The 18,588-nt window shown below is 44.3% G+C and overlaps 1 protein-coding gene across 3 annotated transcripts in view; it reads right to left on the bottom strand.

Moving 5' to 3' along the window:
* The window catches only part of CRHR2 (corticotropin releasing hormone receptor 2), a 154,119-nt gene that overhangs the window by 50,873 nt on the left and 84,658 nt on the right, over positions 1–18,588 (bottom strand). For 2 of the 3 annotated variants that reach the window (XM_036406635.2, XM_036406637.2), the window contains one exon: positions 13,489–13,595. The exons of the other annotated variant lie outside the window; for it this stretch is intronic. In XM_036406635.2, the coding sequence (XP_036262528.1) occupies positions 13,489–13,595 (107 nt within the window). The remainder of the gene's footprint in view (positions 1–13,488; positions 13,596–18,588) is intronic. 3 annotated transcript variants of the gene reach the window in all.

Raw genomic sequence — 18,588 nt, 5'->3', positions numbered from 1 at the left:
CTTTGTCAATCACTCTGCACCCTTCAGACTTTTAGTGATCTGTGCAGGACCCAGAGCAAGAGGGTCTGGTCTGTGTTGGAAACCCCCAATTTTAACAGATAATCATTAAAACACTCCTTGTTTTCAAAAAGCCCTGTTTGTTGAGGGAAGGCGTGTTCCTGGTGTAAAATGAAGTATATAAATGTGGCCAGCAGCTGGAATTGACCAAAATGAAGCCTGAAGCTTTGGCTTTGCACATGGAACAAGGACAGCTGGCTCTCCTGTCCCACTGCCTCGAGCAAAAGCCATATTTTGGGTATGAGTAACCTCACACCACTGCCCCATTCCCTTCTGGAGACACTGGCTGTGTGGCTTGGATGGTCAACAGCCCCTTTTACCTGCTAAAAAGCCTCCTGTCTTTGGGGCTAACAGAGCCATGAAAGGTAACCTGAGAGATGACTGAAAGTGTCACAGACTTTCTCAAATAACTCAGGCAGTGATGTGACCCCAGGCACAGAATGGTTTGAACCTTTTCCCTGAATTTTTTTTTTCCATTTTATTTTCTTTTAATAAGAGTCCCAACTGGACACTGAAAGTTTGTTATTGCTCACAATGAGCCCAGAGCCCATTGTTCTTTCCTCTAACTACCACCAGCACAGAAATCAGTGGCAATAATGCAATTCACAGCCAAGGGCAGGGAAAGCTTGAGAAATAACTGTGTCAGGTTTGCAGTGGGGATGGAGAATCTGCAGGATAATAAAGTGTGTGGGAGGCTGCAGGGCACAGCAGGGCTGCAGTCCATGGAACAGGGGAACAATCTCTTGGCAGGCACCTGAGAAAGCTGCTCTTATTTTCAGGCACTGCTGGTGGGTGCAGTTATTGCAATTTGGCAGGTGTAAAGCATGTGGAGGGGTGCTGAGGAAAGGGTCTCCCCATTCCAGGCTTTTTTTCAGGTGAGAGTGCTCTGCTGGGCTCAGGAGCTCACCCTGTGCACAGAATGCACCTCTGCAGCCAGGCTGGAGTCTGAGGTGGGCACTGAATGAAGGACATTTCCCAAACTGGGCAGCAAGAGTGCTGAACAACAGGAGACCTGCAGCACAGCTAATGTTTGCTGAAGGACAAAGCTGACCTTGTCACACTCATTCATCTCAAAGCCTGAGGAAAAAAAAAAATCAGAATACTCATAGGAGTAATTTATCCTCCACAGGTCTTTTCCTGGCTCTTGTTAGATAGGAGGTAGCTTAAATTTATGAGCCTTAATTTAAATGTAAATACCCCTGTTAGTCATGAAGATGACCTGTCCCATTTTGAAAACGTAAACACTCCTATCAGTCTTCTATGCCAATGAGCCCCACAGTTCTTTTCTCCTTGATTAATTATTGGCTTTGCTCTGTGCAGTGGAAAAGTAACCAAACCTGTGCTCCAGGAGCAGCAATAACTGCCCTCACAGGCAGCACAGAAAAAGAATATTCCTGTAACTCTGAAACTGGCAGGAGGTGGAATTCAGAACACATCAAGCTGTGTTACAAGTGAGTGAACTGAGCTTTTCTGGAGGCACGGGGGTTGGCATGAATGAATTCCCCCAAAATCCAGAAGCTAAGAAATTGAGGGTTGTTCTTACCTCAGGAGGGGGATGTCCCAGTCTAGGGGTGGTGGCAGTGGCAACATGAAGGAAATGAGAGCACAGAGAGCAGAGAGCTGCCTCTCAAGAGGGAAAGAATCTCGTGGGAGAGGGGAGAAATGAGTGCTGAACTGCTTCACACACAATTACAGCACTGCTGGCAAGGCATTGTGACTTACAGAGCCATGCAGAGCTCCACAGCCCAAAGGATCTAATGATGGAAGGTTTCCTATTCCTCTTCATGTCAGGTAACATCACTTATGCCATTTCCACTTGTTTTACAAGGCTTGATGTGTGCTGAATGGAGCAAGAACAGCAGCACATATCACCACCCCAGAGATCCTGAAGGCTGGCACATCACAAGACACCACAGACTGAGGCTACAGGCTTCCACTGAGGAGGAATTTATCATTTCTTTCCTACCCTAATCCTTTTCAGACAAAAAATCACTGCTCAAAGCTTTGGCTGGACTCTTCTGCTGGCTCTTCCCTGGTGCATGGGTCTGAGGATGGGTGGAATAAAGAGAGAAGTTGCAGGAATTCACTGACCACAGACTCAAAGATTGAGGTCAGAACATAAAGACATAAGAACTTCCATGTTCACCCAGACCAATGTGCCATTTAGGCTGGGGATCAGTAAAAATTAATTTGGGAAGGAGCATTGGAAACAAGGGAGTTGAACTGCAAGTTTGTCCTTGCTCTTACCTCCCTGCTCCTGGCAGTCAGAAGATATTCCTGATTCAGAGGCTGCATTTACATGCATTAAATTACCTCACTGGTGTCTCCAACTCCTCCCAAGAGCCACTGGACTCCTTTTGTGGTGTAGGTTCACTGGGGTCAGACCATGGGTTACTCCACTAACATGATGGATTGAAGAGCTCATAACCTTTCATTCCCAGTAGAACATCTTTGTCTGTGTGGGTTCCTCTTCTCTGCTTGTCTGCCCACTCCCAAGGGCTGGATGAGGAGGCATTTCCTCACAAATGCACCCCCTCCTGTCCTGTGGGAGCTGCAAGGTGAAGGAACAGAAAAAGCCTGGATCTGGACAGCAAGAAATTGCTCATCCATGGGCTGCGGGAGCAAACTGGGAGGAGTGCTTGGTGCTGCACCCTGCAGCCACGCAGTTCAGGCAGCAATTTCGCTTCTGGCTGTGCCTGAGAGCTGATTTTGGGCAGGAAATATCCCCTGAAGTACAGCAGGGTCAGACAGGCACAAGCAAGGGGTTTGTGTCACCCTGAGTGAAGGAGCAGGCAGAAGGAAAAGGATTTCCTTGAGAAGAGAAAAGGACAAACAATTTCTGACATGGAGAGCAAAGATATCGCCACTGGAGGCATCTTGGCTTTGTAAATGAAAGGGTTGATTGGTTCCTCATGATTTCTTAAGAACCAGTGCTTTCCCTGCTGAAAGGTATCCAAATACCTCCTCCTGAAAGAGCAGGAGGTTCTGACAAGGGCTTGATGCAGAGGTGTCCTCATGTCTTCATGTCTTCATCTCCTCATGTTTTCATGTCCTCATCTCCTCATGTTTCATCTCCTCATGTTTTCATGTCTTCATCTTCTCATGTTTTCACATCCTCATGTTTTCATGTCTTCATGACCCAGACAACTGGTTAAGGGATAAGAAACACAAATAGCATTCTCTGTCCTTCCATTTGGAGGGAATGATGAAGGAAGGAAGAGGAAGAGCCAGCAGATCATCAGTACCTGGTCTGAGCATGGTGTCACCAGGAGAATTTTGGGGTTTTTTTTCATCATGGGTTGGTCTAAATGACACCAAACCTGTTTCAAAGGCTGATGAAGTGAGGCTTTGGGTAGAGGAGTGTAGCAAGTGACAGCCCACTCTCATGGGAGACAGTTATGAAGTGCCTTGTTATTTGCAGGAATCTGGGGACAACTCCAGTGGAGCTTGTGCAGAGAGAGGAAACAAAGCTGGGAAAGCATCTGGAGTTTGATGAGGAACAGCTGAGGAGCTGGGGGTGTTTAGTCTGCAGAAAAGGAGGCTCAGGAGAGACCCTCTCACTCTCTAGAACACCCTGACAGGAGGGTGCAGCCTGGTAGGGATCAGGCTCTGCTCCCAGGGGACAGGGACAGGACCAGAGGAAACGGCCTCAAGTTGCACCAGGGAAGGTTTAGATTGAGTGTTAGGAAACAGCTTCTTTGCTGAGAGAGTGGTCAGGCATTGGAACAGCCTGCCCAGAGCAGTGGTGGAGTCACCATCCCTGGAATTGTTCAAAAACCATGCAGATGTGGCACTTGGGGACAGGGTTTGGTGGTGGACCTGGCAGTGCTGGGGTAATGGTTGGAGTCAATGATCTTAGAGGTCTACTCCAAGCTCAGTGAATCTCCATGGTCTGTAGGAAGATGTGTGTATTCCAGTGAATCCAGAGTGCCAGAGCCTGTCTCTGGCTGTGCTGGCCAAAGCAGATGAGATTATCTGGGATTTGGGATGAGCCTCCCTCTCACCACACACACACGGAGCACTCAGCTCAGCTCTGCAGCAGGTTGGACATGAAGAAGCAATTAAGGTGAAAGCCAACATGCTTCTCCTTGGCTTTCCTAATTAGTTAATCAAGAGCCAGGTGTATTGTGAGAAATTGCACACAAGAACCCCTTCATTTGATCTGAGAACAGACCATGTTGTTCCCTGACTCAGTTTCCTACCACCAACATCCTGAACTGTGTGCAGGGTGTCAGAGCTGGGCTTCCATGAAGGAAAACATCAGCAAAGGGAAAAAAAAGCAAAATTCTCCAGCAGCTGACTGCAGCCTGGGTCAGAGGTGGGCAGGAAGAGCTTCTGGTTGTTGGCAGAGAGAGGATGTCCTGCTTATTATTTCCACCAAATGACCTTAATTGTGTGATTCTACAGAGAAAGCAGAGAAATAGAAACCCCATTCCTTTTACTTGCAAAATTGTGAGATCTGGAAAGGCAGAAAGAAAATCACATCAATCCTTTCTGTAAAGGTGGCCTCACTGATTCAGAAATGGACATCCATAAATAGTCCTGCTAAAACTCAAAGTAGCTTTCAGTTCATTTATTGGGTTTTTTCTCACTCTATCCATACAGTGGTATTTTTCCTCTGGGATGCACAGAGCCACTATTTTCTGATTCAAAGCATGAGACAAACAATTAACATTAACAATCATAATAATGTGCCAGCATGGTTGAAAGCTCGCTGAAGCAGTTGAATTATCTGCATTGAAATAACTGCAAATGAAAACTTTATTAAGGAAGCTTGGAAACCTTCTATTAATTAATGTAGTATTCCATTAATAATGATGCTCAATTAAGACTGCTGTCCCAAAGTCTCTCTGGAAACAGTTGATAGGAGAAATAGGAGTGCCCTTTGCTGGAACCCTTCCCATGCCACGACTGGAATACGCCAGAAGGAGAATCATGGACAATACTTAAAAAATTATTTCCCCTCTTTAGTCTTTTCTAAGGCAGGCAAAGCACATCCACAAGCCATAAATGGCACAGAGTGGGAAGAATACCTCACAGCAAGTTATTTCCCAGGCTCTGTGCCTGTCAGGGCCTATTTGCTTTCACCCACATGGAAGCCTCCCCTGAGGTCCCCCCATGGTTTCTTTCCCCTGTGTGCTCGATCGGTGACATATTCTGGAACTGCTAATGCTTCCAGATGGGAACAGCAGCTGGAGAGGCTGGCAGGGAAAATCAACTTCTTGATGGCAGTGGCCTGGGGGAATGAAAGTATTCCCACAGGAAAAGCAAGGGAAGAATGGAAGCCTGGAAGGAGGTGACAGCTTTATCAGGAGGACAGGAGTGAAATGCTCAGGTGAAGAGGAGAAGCAGCAGCTTCCATGAGTATTTAGGATGTGCAAAGACCCTAAAAATAAACCCACTGTGGAAGCATCTGTGTGTTTGTCTTTTCCAAAGCTTCACTCTCCTGCCTTCAAGCCAGTTCTTAATCACAGGACATGGGGCATCCTGCCTGCTTTAGACACAAGGGCTTCCAGCACTGATGCTCCAGGGGTGGGAAGGATGCAGCCAACACAACACACAACAGGCAGGGCAGCCCCAGACTGGCTGTGCTCACTGCTTAAATAAGGGAGAACTTAAATTCCCTTAAATAAGGGAAACCCAGCCCCTGCAAACTCCACAAACACTACTCCAGCCTTGACTGTGCTATCAAGACATCCATTGCAGAAAATTCCCAATTTCACAAGAATGATAAAAATACAGATGACTTTATTTAGTGCAGCTTGTGATTGTGGCTGAAGAAAAAGATTTAGGACTCTGCTCTAATTTCCTCTGCTCAATGGTGGTTAGATGCCAGTAATTTTTGAACAAAGAGAAAACAGGGCTGCAAAGTGTCTTTTTGAGCAGAAAGCACCTTGCAGCTTAGGTTTTCTGACACAGGTTGTAGTTATCAGTCCCCACTGTGGAAAGGTGAATGTTTTCCATGGAGAGTGACCACTGCAATGAGATTGCACAAATCAGAGACAGGACTTCAGAAGCCACACAGTGAGAGCTCAGAGTGGTTGATCTGGCTTACAGCTGCTGTTTGGGAAATACAGTGCACAGCATGTCCTCATTCATAATCCCCTCATGGGATTATACAAAAAAAAAAAATCTGAAACCAAATTAATTTAAATGACCAGCTAGAGAATTCAAAGGTTATGTTTTTTGTTTTTTTTTTTAATTTTAATACAATTACACAATTAGCAAAGTTTATTACATTATCCACATTTCCAGGTACTGTGGTGATAAACCAAGGAGGAAAGTCTGAACTTGCTGATGCTGCTGTTCACACTCTCCTTGGCCTCATTTACACCAAGACATGGTGTGAAATATTTAATTATTTTGGAGCACTTGGCCAGGAATTCAGGAAAGATTGGCAACCTCCCAGATAATCATTCCTGAGCTTGGTCTAAATTCCTCATTCTCATGGTGCTCTGGGCATTAGGAATCGTGTCCAGTGCCTGCACATCCCCAGGGAAGCTGCTGTTCCCATAACAGGCAGAGGCAACCCAGAGCTGCCAGGGGTGTCCATGGCCCATTTAGGGGTGACAGAAATCTCCACCTCTCCCCTCTCTCATGTTTTAGCTGACAGAGCATTGTGAAGCAGCAGAATTCACAGAACCGTGGAATTGTTTAGGTTGGAAAAGACCTCCATCAGATCCAACCACTGACCCAGCAGCCCTAAGCTCTGTCGCCAAGTGCCACATCCACAAGGTTTTTGAGAATTTACAGGGATGGTGACTCCACCCCTGCCATGGGCAGGCTGTTCCAATGCCAGATCACTCCTTCAGTGAAGAAATTTTCCCTAATATCCAACCTAAACTTCCCCTGACACAACTTGAGCCCATTTCCCTTCTTCCTGTCCCTGTTCCTGGGAGCAGTGCCTGATCCCCCCGGCTGTCCCCTCCTGTCAGGAGCTGTGCAGAGCCACAAGGTCCCTCCTGATCCCCCTCTTCTCCAGGCTGAGCCCCTTTCCCAGCTCCCTCAGCCCCTCCTGGTGCTCCAGAGCCTTCCCCTGCCCCATCCCCTTCTCTGGACACCCTCCAGCACCTAAATGATCTTTTAGATTAGGCAGAAGACAAGGTTCCTGAGTGCTGAACAACTACAGTGGAGTTAGTGAGGGAGCTATGTATGCAATTCTACGGGTGAAAACTGAAATTGAATCATTTAGCACTTGAACAGCTGCAGGTGCATCTGCAGGTCATAACTCTAAACATCATCTTGAAAACATATTTTCTGATTTTCCTTCCCAGAGATGACTCAGGATGTGGTTTTTTAAATCAAATTGCACTCCTGAGCATGATTCATATATGAACTGCAAAGACCCAACTTTGCTTTCCTCCTTTCTCTGAAATGTTGGAAAAGTTGCAATATTTTCTCCACTGTTCCCAAAACCATTCCATCATCATCAGAAGCAGAACACAGGCAAGTTCTAGCCTGTCAGTCAACATAGATCTAGATCTTGTAAGAGCAGTTCTATAATCAGAATTCAAACAAGTTCATATCCATCTCCAAAAACTCACAGCCAAAATCTTGGCAGCAACAGAAACGTACCAGCAGTGACAAACTTCTAGCACAGGATAGAAAGTGGCCTCCAAACCTCAGGTCAAGAAAGGAACTGAGGAAAAACATTTAATAAGTTCCTGATACTCAAGTTTGACTCAATTCTTTTCCTCTACCACGCTGCTCTGGGCTGGAAATCATCCTTTCATATCCACTCACAAATCTGTCTGTAGAGCACCCATACCCATTTTTCCTTGCACTGACACTGTCCTTGATCATAAGCAGCTCTTCAATTTCCAGTGTTTATCCCATGGTGATGTATTTATAGGCAGCAGCAACACTCCTCAGTGGCTTTCATTGTGCTAGGTTACAATACCATGATTTCAGATGCAGCTTGTGAAACCTTTCACATTTTAAGAACAGAGCTCTCTGGGCACATTTTTAATTACTGGTATTGTTGCATGAGCTCATGAGGGCCCTGCTGTCTGGGATTTTATTTTGTGAGGGGTAGGCTCTACACAAAGAGTGTAAAGAACAAGTCCTGCACATGTGAGGTGAAGAGGGGACAAGTAAAGGCAGTGGGAAGCAAAGGCAATGGCCTGGGGTTAATCAACAGGAAAAGTGTTCCTGGCCTTCATCTGAGTTCATCAGATGAGACTCTTCACAGAGATTCAGGCAGTACAGGCACTTCAGATGTTTTGTATTTAAAGATGCCTCCCTCATTGGGTTTGTTCTTATTTACAGAGCTCCATAATTTTCATTCCTGCCTGTGGGAATTGGAAAAGCAAAGTCAAAAAAGCAGACACTGAAAGATTTGATCTGCAACCTTAGAAGAAGCTTAGATTGATATATAATATACAGATATAAAGCAGAAAAATCATAAACTTATGTTTCTACAGTTGTAAGTAAGAATATGCCTTAAATAAGTGAAAAATTGTATTAATAAGATAGTGAAAGGTTTATAATGTAAAAGTCTAGTTGTATAGAGTAAGCTGAGTTTAGAAGTTATAATAGAAGCATTTATGTGCATGTGAGACAGAAGCCTATTGAACAAAAGTATCCACAGTGCAAAAGAAGTGAGTAAAAGTGATAGGTTAGAAAACCAAAATAAACCCTATAGCAACTGTTTGTTAAGTTAGAAAGTTCTGTATTACCGTGTAATGAAGAAACTTGTGACTACTCTTGAGCTATGGCTGACTGCTTGCTCCTCTAAAATCTCACAGCCTCTGAGACTGATGTTTGTCTGAGCAATAAATCCTCCTTAACCCAAAAATAGTCCCATCCCTTCATTTTTAGCAGTGATACCTGCCTTTCTCTGTGGCTTTCACTGTGGACTGTTAGAGGGTGGGACAGAGCTGTGTTCAAACCCACACTGCCCCCAGCCCAGCCCAGGATTCACAGGGAAGTTTAAAATTGCCACGTGTTGAACCATGAACGAAGGCTCTGCTGTTAGAAGTGGCAGATGGAACAGACTGAGCTGGGCTGGCTGGGAAGGCAGGAGGTGAGGGGGGACATGGAGCACTGACATCAACTCTGTTAAGTGATATTCTAACCTGGACTTGCTCCTGCCTCTTGCTCCATGAGAAGAAAGGATCGTGCCTTAGATGTGGAGTCTACTCTGCTTTAATCACATCAGGAACCTCATCCTTTTAAATGCAAACCAGAACTAATTGTGCACATCTCTTCCCACTTGAGATATCCCCAGTCTGCAGGTTCTGAGAGGTGTCACTTCACTTTGCTCTATGAAACCTGCTCTGTATTGATGCTCTGCATTTCTCCTGACAGATTTCTACAAATTATTTCATCAGACTCTTCCATTCTTACCAACAGAGGCCCTGCAGCAGCAATCCTGCCAAGCCTGCAGCAGACTGAAGAGCAACAGGGTAGTTCAAAGGAGCTTGGAACAGGAGAGGATAAAGGAAAGTAGATAGGAGATGGTTAGGGGGGAGAAAAATGAAAAAAAAGTGATTACATTGTTTGAGAAAAAAAAAGTTCCAGTCTTTTGGGGAGAAATAATATGTGAGATTTAGGAAATCTGTGTGTAATCATAAAAAAGAATGGGGACACTGCCTCAGGCCTGTGAGAAAAGAACATATCAGATGCTTTACTGGGGAAATTGAAAGAGCTATATTTAAGGGCTACAAGAAAGCAGAATTTCCCTCAAAACTTCAATTTGCTTTCACTGCCACCATAGCAGTGACAGAAGATGTTATGACAATGTTTTTGGGTTTGGTTGTTTTTAGAGCTGCCTTTATCCAGCAAGGACATAGCATTTTTAATCTCCAGCCTGTGTTCCTGTCAGCACTGTCCTTTATTGGATTCAAAACTCAGCAGGGACGTGGATGCTTCCCAGAACAAATACCTTTCTTCCCCTACTTCTTCTCTGATAACCACTGCACAAATAAAACTTCTTCTGATGGAATCCACCCAGGTCACTGCTGGCCACTGCCAGCACATTGTTTAATAACAAGTCAGGAGTTTTACAAAGGACTCTTATTCTACCTCAGAGGATGCTCTAACAGCACAGTGACAAAGGAAAATCCAGGACAAAGCAATTTGGGTTTCTGCATTATCAGCAACAGCAAAGGAAAAATGTGATTCAAACCAAGTGTTTTAATCCTTTGGATTTTTTTTTATTATTATTTTCTTTTTCTTCAGCTTGATTGGTATTATTGATAGCAGAATTCCTCCTATGGAAAATTTCTGCTTCAGCAGTGTGAGATTGTGATTCTGTGGGATGATGAGGCTGAGTCAGTGGAGGGAGGGAGCAAACCTTGACTATTAATGAGGACAAACAGAGAATCCCAGCAGTGCAGATCCATTCAACAATACCAAATGAAATACCCTGAGCAAATCTCTCCAAGGCCTGTATTGGACATCAATCCACTTCTGCAGCACGCTTTGTGCATAAATCCTTTGTTTTTCCTTCTTGCTGTATTGTTTTCTGTTGCTGAGTTTCTTTTGTTTCAGATGGTACAGACAGAACAGCTCTCACCATTTTAAGACCACCAACATCTAGACCTTGAGAAAGTGATATTGACTTGCTGCCACAGTGACTCACTGGCATTCAGCCACTGTGCCAGCAATAATCAAGGCCTCTCCTTCACTTTTTATTATTTAGGTGCTAAATGAAATGTTTACTGGCTTGGTTGTCATTGCAGAGGTTCAGATGCAACAGAACTGGAGAAAACAAGGCTGAAATGGGTCTTCACAGGAAAAGGGGGCCCTGGCTGAGCTCTCATCCCCTCCCAGTTGTGTTGGGGTCTTATGGACACAAATGGCAGATGATTTCATCACCTGCTGCTACATCTGAGATTCCTGACCCTTAAAACACTCTGATTCCTCAGGTGTTTAGGGCAGCAGGACTTTTCTGCTAAATGAAGGGTGGGATGTGAACGAAGGATGAAGCTGCTTAAGGAACGGAGGAAGAATGAAGCTGGGTACAAGGTGACAGGATAAATTTGGAAAAATAAGATTAAGATCCAGTTCCTTCCCCCTTCCCAGTTCAGCACAACTGAGGACTAAGCCCCACTGGGCTGGGGCAGCACCAGTGATGGTGAAGCTCATTTCCAAAAGCAGAACACCCTCCTGACCAGCTGAACAAATCCTTTATTGGATTCAAAACAGCAACACCTTTTGTCATGCCAGGCAAATATTTCACCTGCTCCTAAAACCCCTGGAGTGAGAGATCCCAAAGCCTTGCCAGCAGTTCTGCTCCAACAGAGCAGGTGTGCTCCAGCCTCCCCCATGAGACAGAGCTGCCTTTGGGATCCACCTGCACTGACAGAGCAAAGGAAAATTGAGCAGGTCCTGGGGGAGAAGCACAAAAATTGGGAGCAGATGTAAAACTTGAATCTTCCTGGGGGTCCTCTGTTGAGGACCTCAATGAGGATTCTTGCATTTTCCTCTATTTTCATCCTCAGCAGGGACTCATGGAGTGAGGTAGATGGATGGAGTAGGGCAAGAATAAAGAACTGGCAGATTTCTACTTTAGGTCAAGATGAGGAACTATCAGATGGTATTTTCTTGGCCAGGAATTATTTAAATTTCTCCTTCCACCCAATTCCATCATACCTTCTTCCATCCAAAATAAAACAGCATTTAAAAAAGCCCCAAATAATAGAAATTGATTGTCAAAACGTATTTGTTCTTGGGGCACTTTATAGGGGGAAATTTGACAAAGATGTCCATAGCCCAAAATTTGAGTAGGGACAGCCTGCAAGGAAACATGAATTTGGGTTGCCTTTCCTGGAACATCTCTAGAACTTCAGAAAATGGATGTATATTGAGAGACCCTGAGGAATCTCCTGCTGGTTAACTCTGGCTGCACACTGGACACGTTTTGCACGACACACTGGGAATTTGAAGAGATGGACTATCTTAATTCACAGCACGTACAGGAAATTCTTAATTGCTACTACTCAGTTGATGGTTCTAATGTTGAAGCTGAGTGCAAAATTTAAACCTTAAAGTTTAAATAACAGAAGAACAATTTAGAAGAATGCAGGTGAGCCACCTCTGTGTTTGAAGCTGGATAACATTTATATCATCCTACCTAATTGTTTCTGTGTTATTTACTCAAGCATTTATAAAAGACTGAGCATAAAAGCAGGGAATATAGCTCCTGCAATGAATAATTTGCATTCTTTATTCAGTGCAATTCATCAGGTCTCAAGCACTGTGGGAATTAGCTTTATATGCACTGTAGAGGGCTTGAAATGGAAGTTTAAACTGATGCATCATAAAAGTTCCCATTTAATGCTTTAAGGTGCTTTTTTTCTTTCCATTAGCATAGATTATTCTGCTTATAGATTCTGGAGTGCGAGAAGATTCCTATTGTTATTAGAAAAGGCCTTGTTAGGGATGCTCAGAAGACTTAGCTAAGACTTTGGGGATGCTCTGCTCCAGGAAAACAGTAATTCTTGCACTGAGGTCACTGTCAATCATCCTGCTGTACTCCTGGCCAGGGGGAGGATGTCCTCCACCCACAGTTCATCCTCTGCTATTAGAACAAGGTTTTTCTTAAGGATTATCATTGCACAGCATTCAGTGGAGCTGGTTTTAAGTTGAGGTTGTACTCTCCTGGACAATACAGCACAAATTATACAGAAATGGCAGGCATGGAATACAAGAAATAAAACAGAATTAACCCATCAGGCCACTCCTACGGAAATACATTCCTGTGATTCAGGCTGTGGAGATACATATGATGACTCATCCACATCTACTTGTTTTCCACCAATTTGCCTTTCCTCTTGTCCTTTCTCTTCCCTGTAGCCCTCACTCTGCTTTCACTGACATCTCCATTTGCCAAACTCCCTTCAGCACCCTGGGCCAGATCAGGGAAGGGTTTCTATGCAGTCCCCTTGATTTGCATTCATCATTTCATCAGCACTGCTGGGGATTAAGCTCCACTAATGATGTTCCTCTTTTTATTTAAGAAAACTTCTAAGCCCTTTAATGAAAGAAAAACCAAAATTAACCCAAAACAAAATGGAAAGATTTTGTTCTGTCTCCTTTGGCTTAGATCCAGGTTTTAGCTGTCAGGGAATGCAAGACATTACCATGCTCTGCCTTGTGAGAAAACAAAATTTGCCCTCAAAACTTGCAGCTTGACACACTCAGATCTTGGTCTCCCTTAATGAAGAACGCTGTGCTCACTGATTTTTTTTTCCTGCATCAATAAATCATGTTCAGTTCTTTCCCTGACCCAAACAGGCTTCAGCTCCTACACTCAGGAGGAGCTCATCCAGCACATTAGTCAGCAACACCACAGATCTGCTCAAGAATATAAAAGCCATGACCACTTTCAGGACCACCCATGACCTGGACAGAGTCAGGAGAGGGCTGGAGCAACCCAGAAAGTGTCACCCAAGGGAGTTAGAAACATGCAAACACATTACTCACCTCAAGCACAAGAAAAGCATAAAGGCAACTATGAGGGCCCCTACTGAAATACAGTGGCCCAGGTAGTTTATGATGAGAGCAATCTTGTAATGGAGCGCATACTTCCTCTGGAGGTAAAGAGATAACAGCATTAAATCAGCATCAGTCTCCAAGCACTGCCATCCAGGAACAGTTTAGCACTTCAGAAAACAGTCATTACTTTTATTTTTCTCAACTTTATAATGATATAATAGTACCAGGGCTGATGCCTATGTGTAAGGCAAATATATTGTCCAGGCACACAGGCTTGGTGTCATTTCACTTTGGGATTTGTCCACAGTTTCTTACAATTATCTGCAAAAAAAGTTATTTTGTCCCCACTTTCCCATTTTTTATTATTATTTTTTCCCATTTCCTCAGATTTATTTGTTTTAAACCTTTGTCATTTTAGGCAACAAACCTAAAGACACATCTCAGAATTTCAGAAGTTATAAAACATCCTTTTCTTAGGAAACAACGTGGTCTTAATGAGCCAGGTTATGCCATTTTCCTACTCAAATGGCTTGGTTTTCAAACAAAAATGTAAGCAAGATTAAATAACAAGCCCTTCCCACACAGGCAGGTTTTCCTCTGAGGGACATTCCTTGCAGGCTGTGATCTTTATCCTTCCCACCAAAGCAGACTAAAAGCTGGAACCCAGTGCTGTCCCTTCAGTTCTGATAAACCAGGGATCCTGTTTTTTAGCAGCAACCCAAATATGTAGTGAAATTTTCTGTATTAGCGTATATTTCCTTGCATGTGGGGGAGATTGTTGGCAAATTCTTGATCCTGTAAACAAAATTTTAAGTACAGAAGTGCTCCCATCTAAATCAGTGAATTTAGGGATTTAGTGACCAAAATTTGGCCTTGCAGAAACATCTTTATTGGTGGGCTGCTGTTGGCTTTGGAGAAAGCAGAAGCATCTCCTCTCTTTGCCTGGCTAGGAAGAAGTAGAAAGACACTATTCAGATAAATACTGAAGATGGCTAAAAAGAGGTTTGCTACTGGAAGACTAAATGTCCCTGAAAAATATATTTATTATTGGTTTTGACATTTATTTCTTTTCAAGTTAAGCAGATCTTTCCCCACATTGGGATGTTGCCCTCCTTCAGAAGAACAAGGCTCTTAAAAACCAACCACCTACATTTCCTCCCTTGTGATAAAAATATGAAAGTAAAATCCTACAAATGGCATCATTTAAAAAAAAATTGGTTGAATTTTTTTTTTTCATTTTTTCCCCAACAATTTCCCTTAACATTTTACTCCAGTGAAAGGAATTTGTCAGTGAATGAATGTTTGGCTGAAACTACAACCAGCAGCTGTAGCTCATCTGTTCCATTGTTCTGTGAAGATAAGCATCTTCCAGCACTTTGCCAGAGAGCCAGGGAGCTCTCTTGGAATCATTTCTGTGCTGAAACCTGCCTGCATCTTCAGCTCACAGAGTAAATGTGCTGTTTCTGGACACAACTCAACCATGCAGAGTATTTTTAAGTCTATTATAAAATCCCCTAAAATAAACTTCCCCATCCACGGGCCTATTTTCTGAATTGCCTGGAGGTGAAAAGAAAAAAAAAAAAAGCAACAAAACGAAGCTACAGAATTCAAATTCCACACTGTGTTTTATTGATCCTTCAGCTGAGGGGACACCTGAAGGGAAAGAAAAGTCACTTGACCTGCTCTGCCTACCTGTGCAATGCTGTTTTATTTAACAATGCCCTGGCAAACTGCAGGGCTCATTGACTCTCCTGCTTAATTGACAGAGCCAGAGGATCACAGAGTATCCCAAGGGATCCAAAAGGATCATTGAATCCACTGCTTCTGACAGCACTATCAAAACCCAAACCCATCTGACTGTGTTCAGAATTGCTCATTTAGGGCTAGAAATCTTCTGGGAGATGGCAAACCTTGTGTTTTTCCAGCACAAGGTTCCTGCTCTTTCAGTCTGACCCTCCTTTGGCTCCTGAACACTATCTGAACTTCACTCAAGTTTTAAGAAGGTGTGGTTCAAAACATGAGAAAATTAATTGGAAAAAATAAACTTATGAAGCTCCTGTTTGATGCACTGATGCTGAAGGAAAAACAGGCACGACTTTCGTATTTTCTGCTTCTGATGCTAACGAGGTTTCCTGAAGGCAAATTCAAACATCACAGAAACAAGAACTGCCTTGGTGCCTAGGGAAAACTAAGCTGACAGAGTGGCAAGATCACTTTCCACCAGCCTACATGCAATCTGCATCTCTGGAATGGGAGGCAACGTCTTCAGGGCTGAAAAGCACGTGCCCAGAAAATCATGTGTTTGTTCCCCAAAGCTCAGCTCATGTCAAACACTTGCACAGCTCTTTTCTGACTCGCCCTCTTGGACACCAATACATTGAAAATGTCAACAACCTTCTCCTGTTACCCAATATCCTTCTGCTTTCAGGCAAGATTCGCTTCACTAAAACAAAGATTTAAATTCTATTCAGGCTTAGGAGGAGAGTTGCTAGAAATGAGCTAGAAATTAGAAATGAGCTAGAGAAGGAGATCACAGAATCCTGGAAAGGTTTGGGTCAGAAAGGACCTCAATGATGATTCCTGCCATAGCCAGGAGTGCCAGCTACTAGAACAGGTTGATCAGAACCCCTGACCTGATCCAATCTGACCTGGAACACTTCCATGGCTGAGGAATTCAGGGATGGGGAATCCATGGATGAGGAATCCAGAGATGGGGAATCCAAGGATGAGGAATCCAGGGATGGGGAATCCAAGGATGAGGAATCCAGGGATGGGGAATCCAGGGATGGGGAATCCAGGGATGGTTTTACCCCCTGGCCACAGCAGGTCACATCACTGCAATCCCATTCCATGACTTTAGACGTGACAATCGTGTTACACCAGGTAGGGCAGAGGTGTCTCCAGAGCTTCTAAAACCTGGCAGAGGTGTCTCCAGAGCTTCTAAACTGAGGAATGACAGCACAATGTCTTTACCTGCACTGGCTTTGCACATCTAAGGCATGCTGGGCTCCCCTCCAGGCTAATGACAGACTCATTCTGTCTAGAGCACTTTACCCCTTGCTTCAGCTGCAATGTGACTGCTTAACCTGCCCTAAACAATTCAGTGAGTGATTTGAATCAATAACCACCTAATAAGAGCACTCTCAGACCATGTGCCAAGGATCTGGCTTCCTCTAACAGAACTTACTGACAGGTCCTGCCAGCATTTACAGCTCATGTCTCCCTGGGAGGCTGCACACGCCACTGCCAGTCAGTCACTTCCAATTTCCTCCCGGTGCCAGGATGATCTCAGCACCAGCACAGCTTAAGGACACCTCTCCAAAGACTTTCAGAAGCAACTGGGAAGTATCTTTGTCATGCCAGATGACTCTGAGCTCACTGCTTTCCCATCCTGAGCCAGCTGGGAGCTGCTGTGGCTGAAGTGACCGTGCTCCTATGCAGGATACATTAGCCTGAGCCCAGCGTGGTGCTAACTCAGCTACTCAGCTTGAAGCCACCTCAAAACATCAGCAGAAGCAAATTCACATACAGCTGCCACAGACCACAGCACCAAAGTTCCTGATTTATAGCTCTTTTTGGAGGCTAAGATGTTTTTTGTGCTGCCTGAGACACTCACTAAGAACAGAGACTTGTGTCAGATGCAGTGAAGGCCTTTTCAACACAGGAGCTTGTAGGCTGAGGAGAATCTTTCCATTTGTCACACATTGTGCCACTAAACATCCAGCTGGATCAAAATTATTTCTGTATCTTGTTCCTGTGCCTGGAGGAGGAGCCAACTATTTGTTGAGAGGGTGAGATCAGTCTGACAGGAGGACACCAGCACTTGGGTACCCGCCCAAGGCAAGGGTTAGGGGCAGTTGTGCACACACAGGCACCTTGTGTCCCCTGAGGTGCAGTGGGGACACTTGTGATTCCCAGCTAGTCCTGGCAGGACCTCCATGGCTGCTGCTGAATCAGAATTTTTAAGGTTGGAAAAGACCTCTAAGATCATTGACTCCAACCCTCCTGTTCACCACTAAACCCTGTCCCCAGGTGCCACATCCACAAGTTTTTGAATACTTTCAGGGATGGTGACTCCACCACTGTCCTGGACAGCCTGTTCCAATGTCTGAAAAACCTTTCAGAGAAGAAATTTTCACTAATACCCACTCTAAACCTCCCCTGACACAACTTAAGGCCATTTCCTCTCCTCCTGTCCCTGTTCCCTGGAGCAGAGCCTGAATCCCCCAGGTGTCCCCTCCTGTCAGGAGCTGTGCAGAGCCACAAGGTCTCCCCTGAGCCTCCTTTTCTCCAGGCTGAGCCCCTTTCCAGCTCCCTCAGCTGCTCCTGGTCCTCCAGAGCCTTCCCAGCTCTGTTCCCTTCTCTGGACATGAAGGACACAGGCATTCCAAGGGACATTTTACACCACACCACACAACTACATTTAAGGAACTAGGTCTCAGTCAGAGTGGGAATCTAGCAGCAAATCAGTCCCAGAGCAGAGTTTTAGCAGCTGCTTCTACAGGTCTCAACCACAAGCAGAGCAATGATGCATTAATAAACCCAGTGAATGGGTGTTACTGAGCTGATGGCCCCTAAGACTGACCCACAGCTGGGAAAACCATAACATTTCTATTGGTACATTACCAAAACTCTGTCATAAAGCATGGGATTGATGTTGAAAAGTCCTGTTCCTGTCCCCTGTTATCAATCACTGAATTAAAATCAGGTGATTCTTTAGCACTCTGCCTGTGAGTGGTCAAGCTTAAAAGCAGTGTTGTTTTTTTGGATTAAAAATAAACACAAGTCACAGGGCATTACCCCCCCAGCTGATGTTTAGCATCTGCTAAACTCAGCAAATAACAATAGACCCACTTGTGTGCCTGAATCTCACCTTTAATCAAAACGGAGCAAATCTGTGGGGATTGTTCCTTTTTTCTATTTTTTTTTTTGAGATCACAAAGTATTCATCTGTAACACTGAGCATTATGAGAGATTTCAAAAATATTCACAAATATTAATATTTGCAAAGCTTGTCACAAATCTTTAAAGATCTAATAAATGAGTTTTTAAGCCTCTGTAAGCAAGGGTGGGGGAACATCTGCACTT

Source organism: Molothrus ater, chromosome 1, assembly GCF_012460135.2.
Source record: "Molothrus ater isolate BHLD 08-10-18 breed brown headed cowbird chromosome 1, BPBGC_Mater_1.1, whole genome shotgun sequence".
In the NCBI taxonomy this organism is placed as follows: domain Eukaryota; kingdom Metazoa; phylum Chordata; class Aves; order Passeriformes; family Icteridae; genus Molothrus; species Molothrus ater.
Note: the sequence above shows the minus strand (reverse complement) of the source record. Positions and strands in the feature narration are given on the sequence as shown.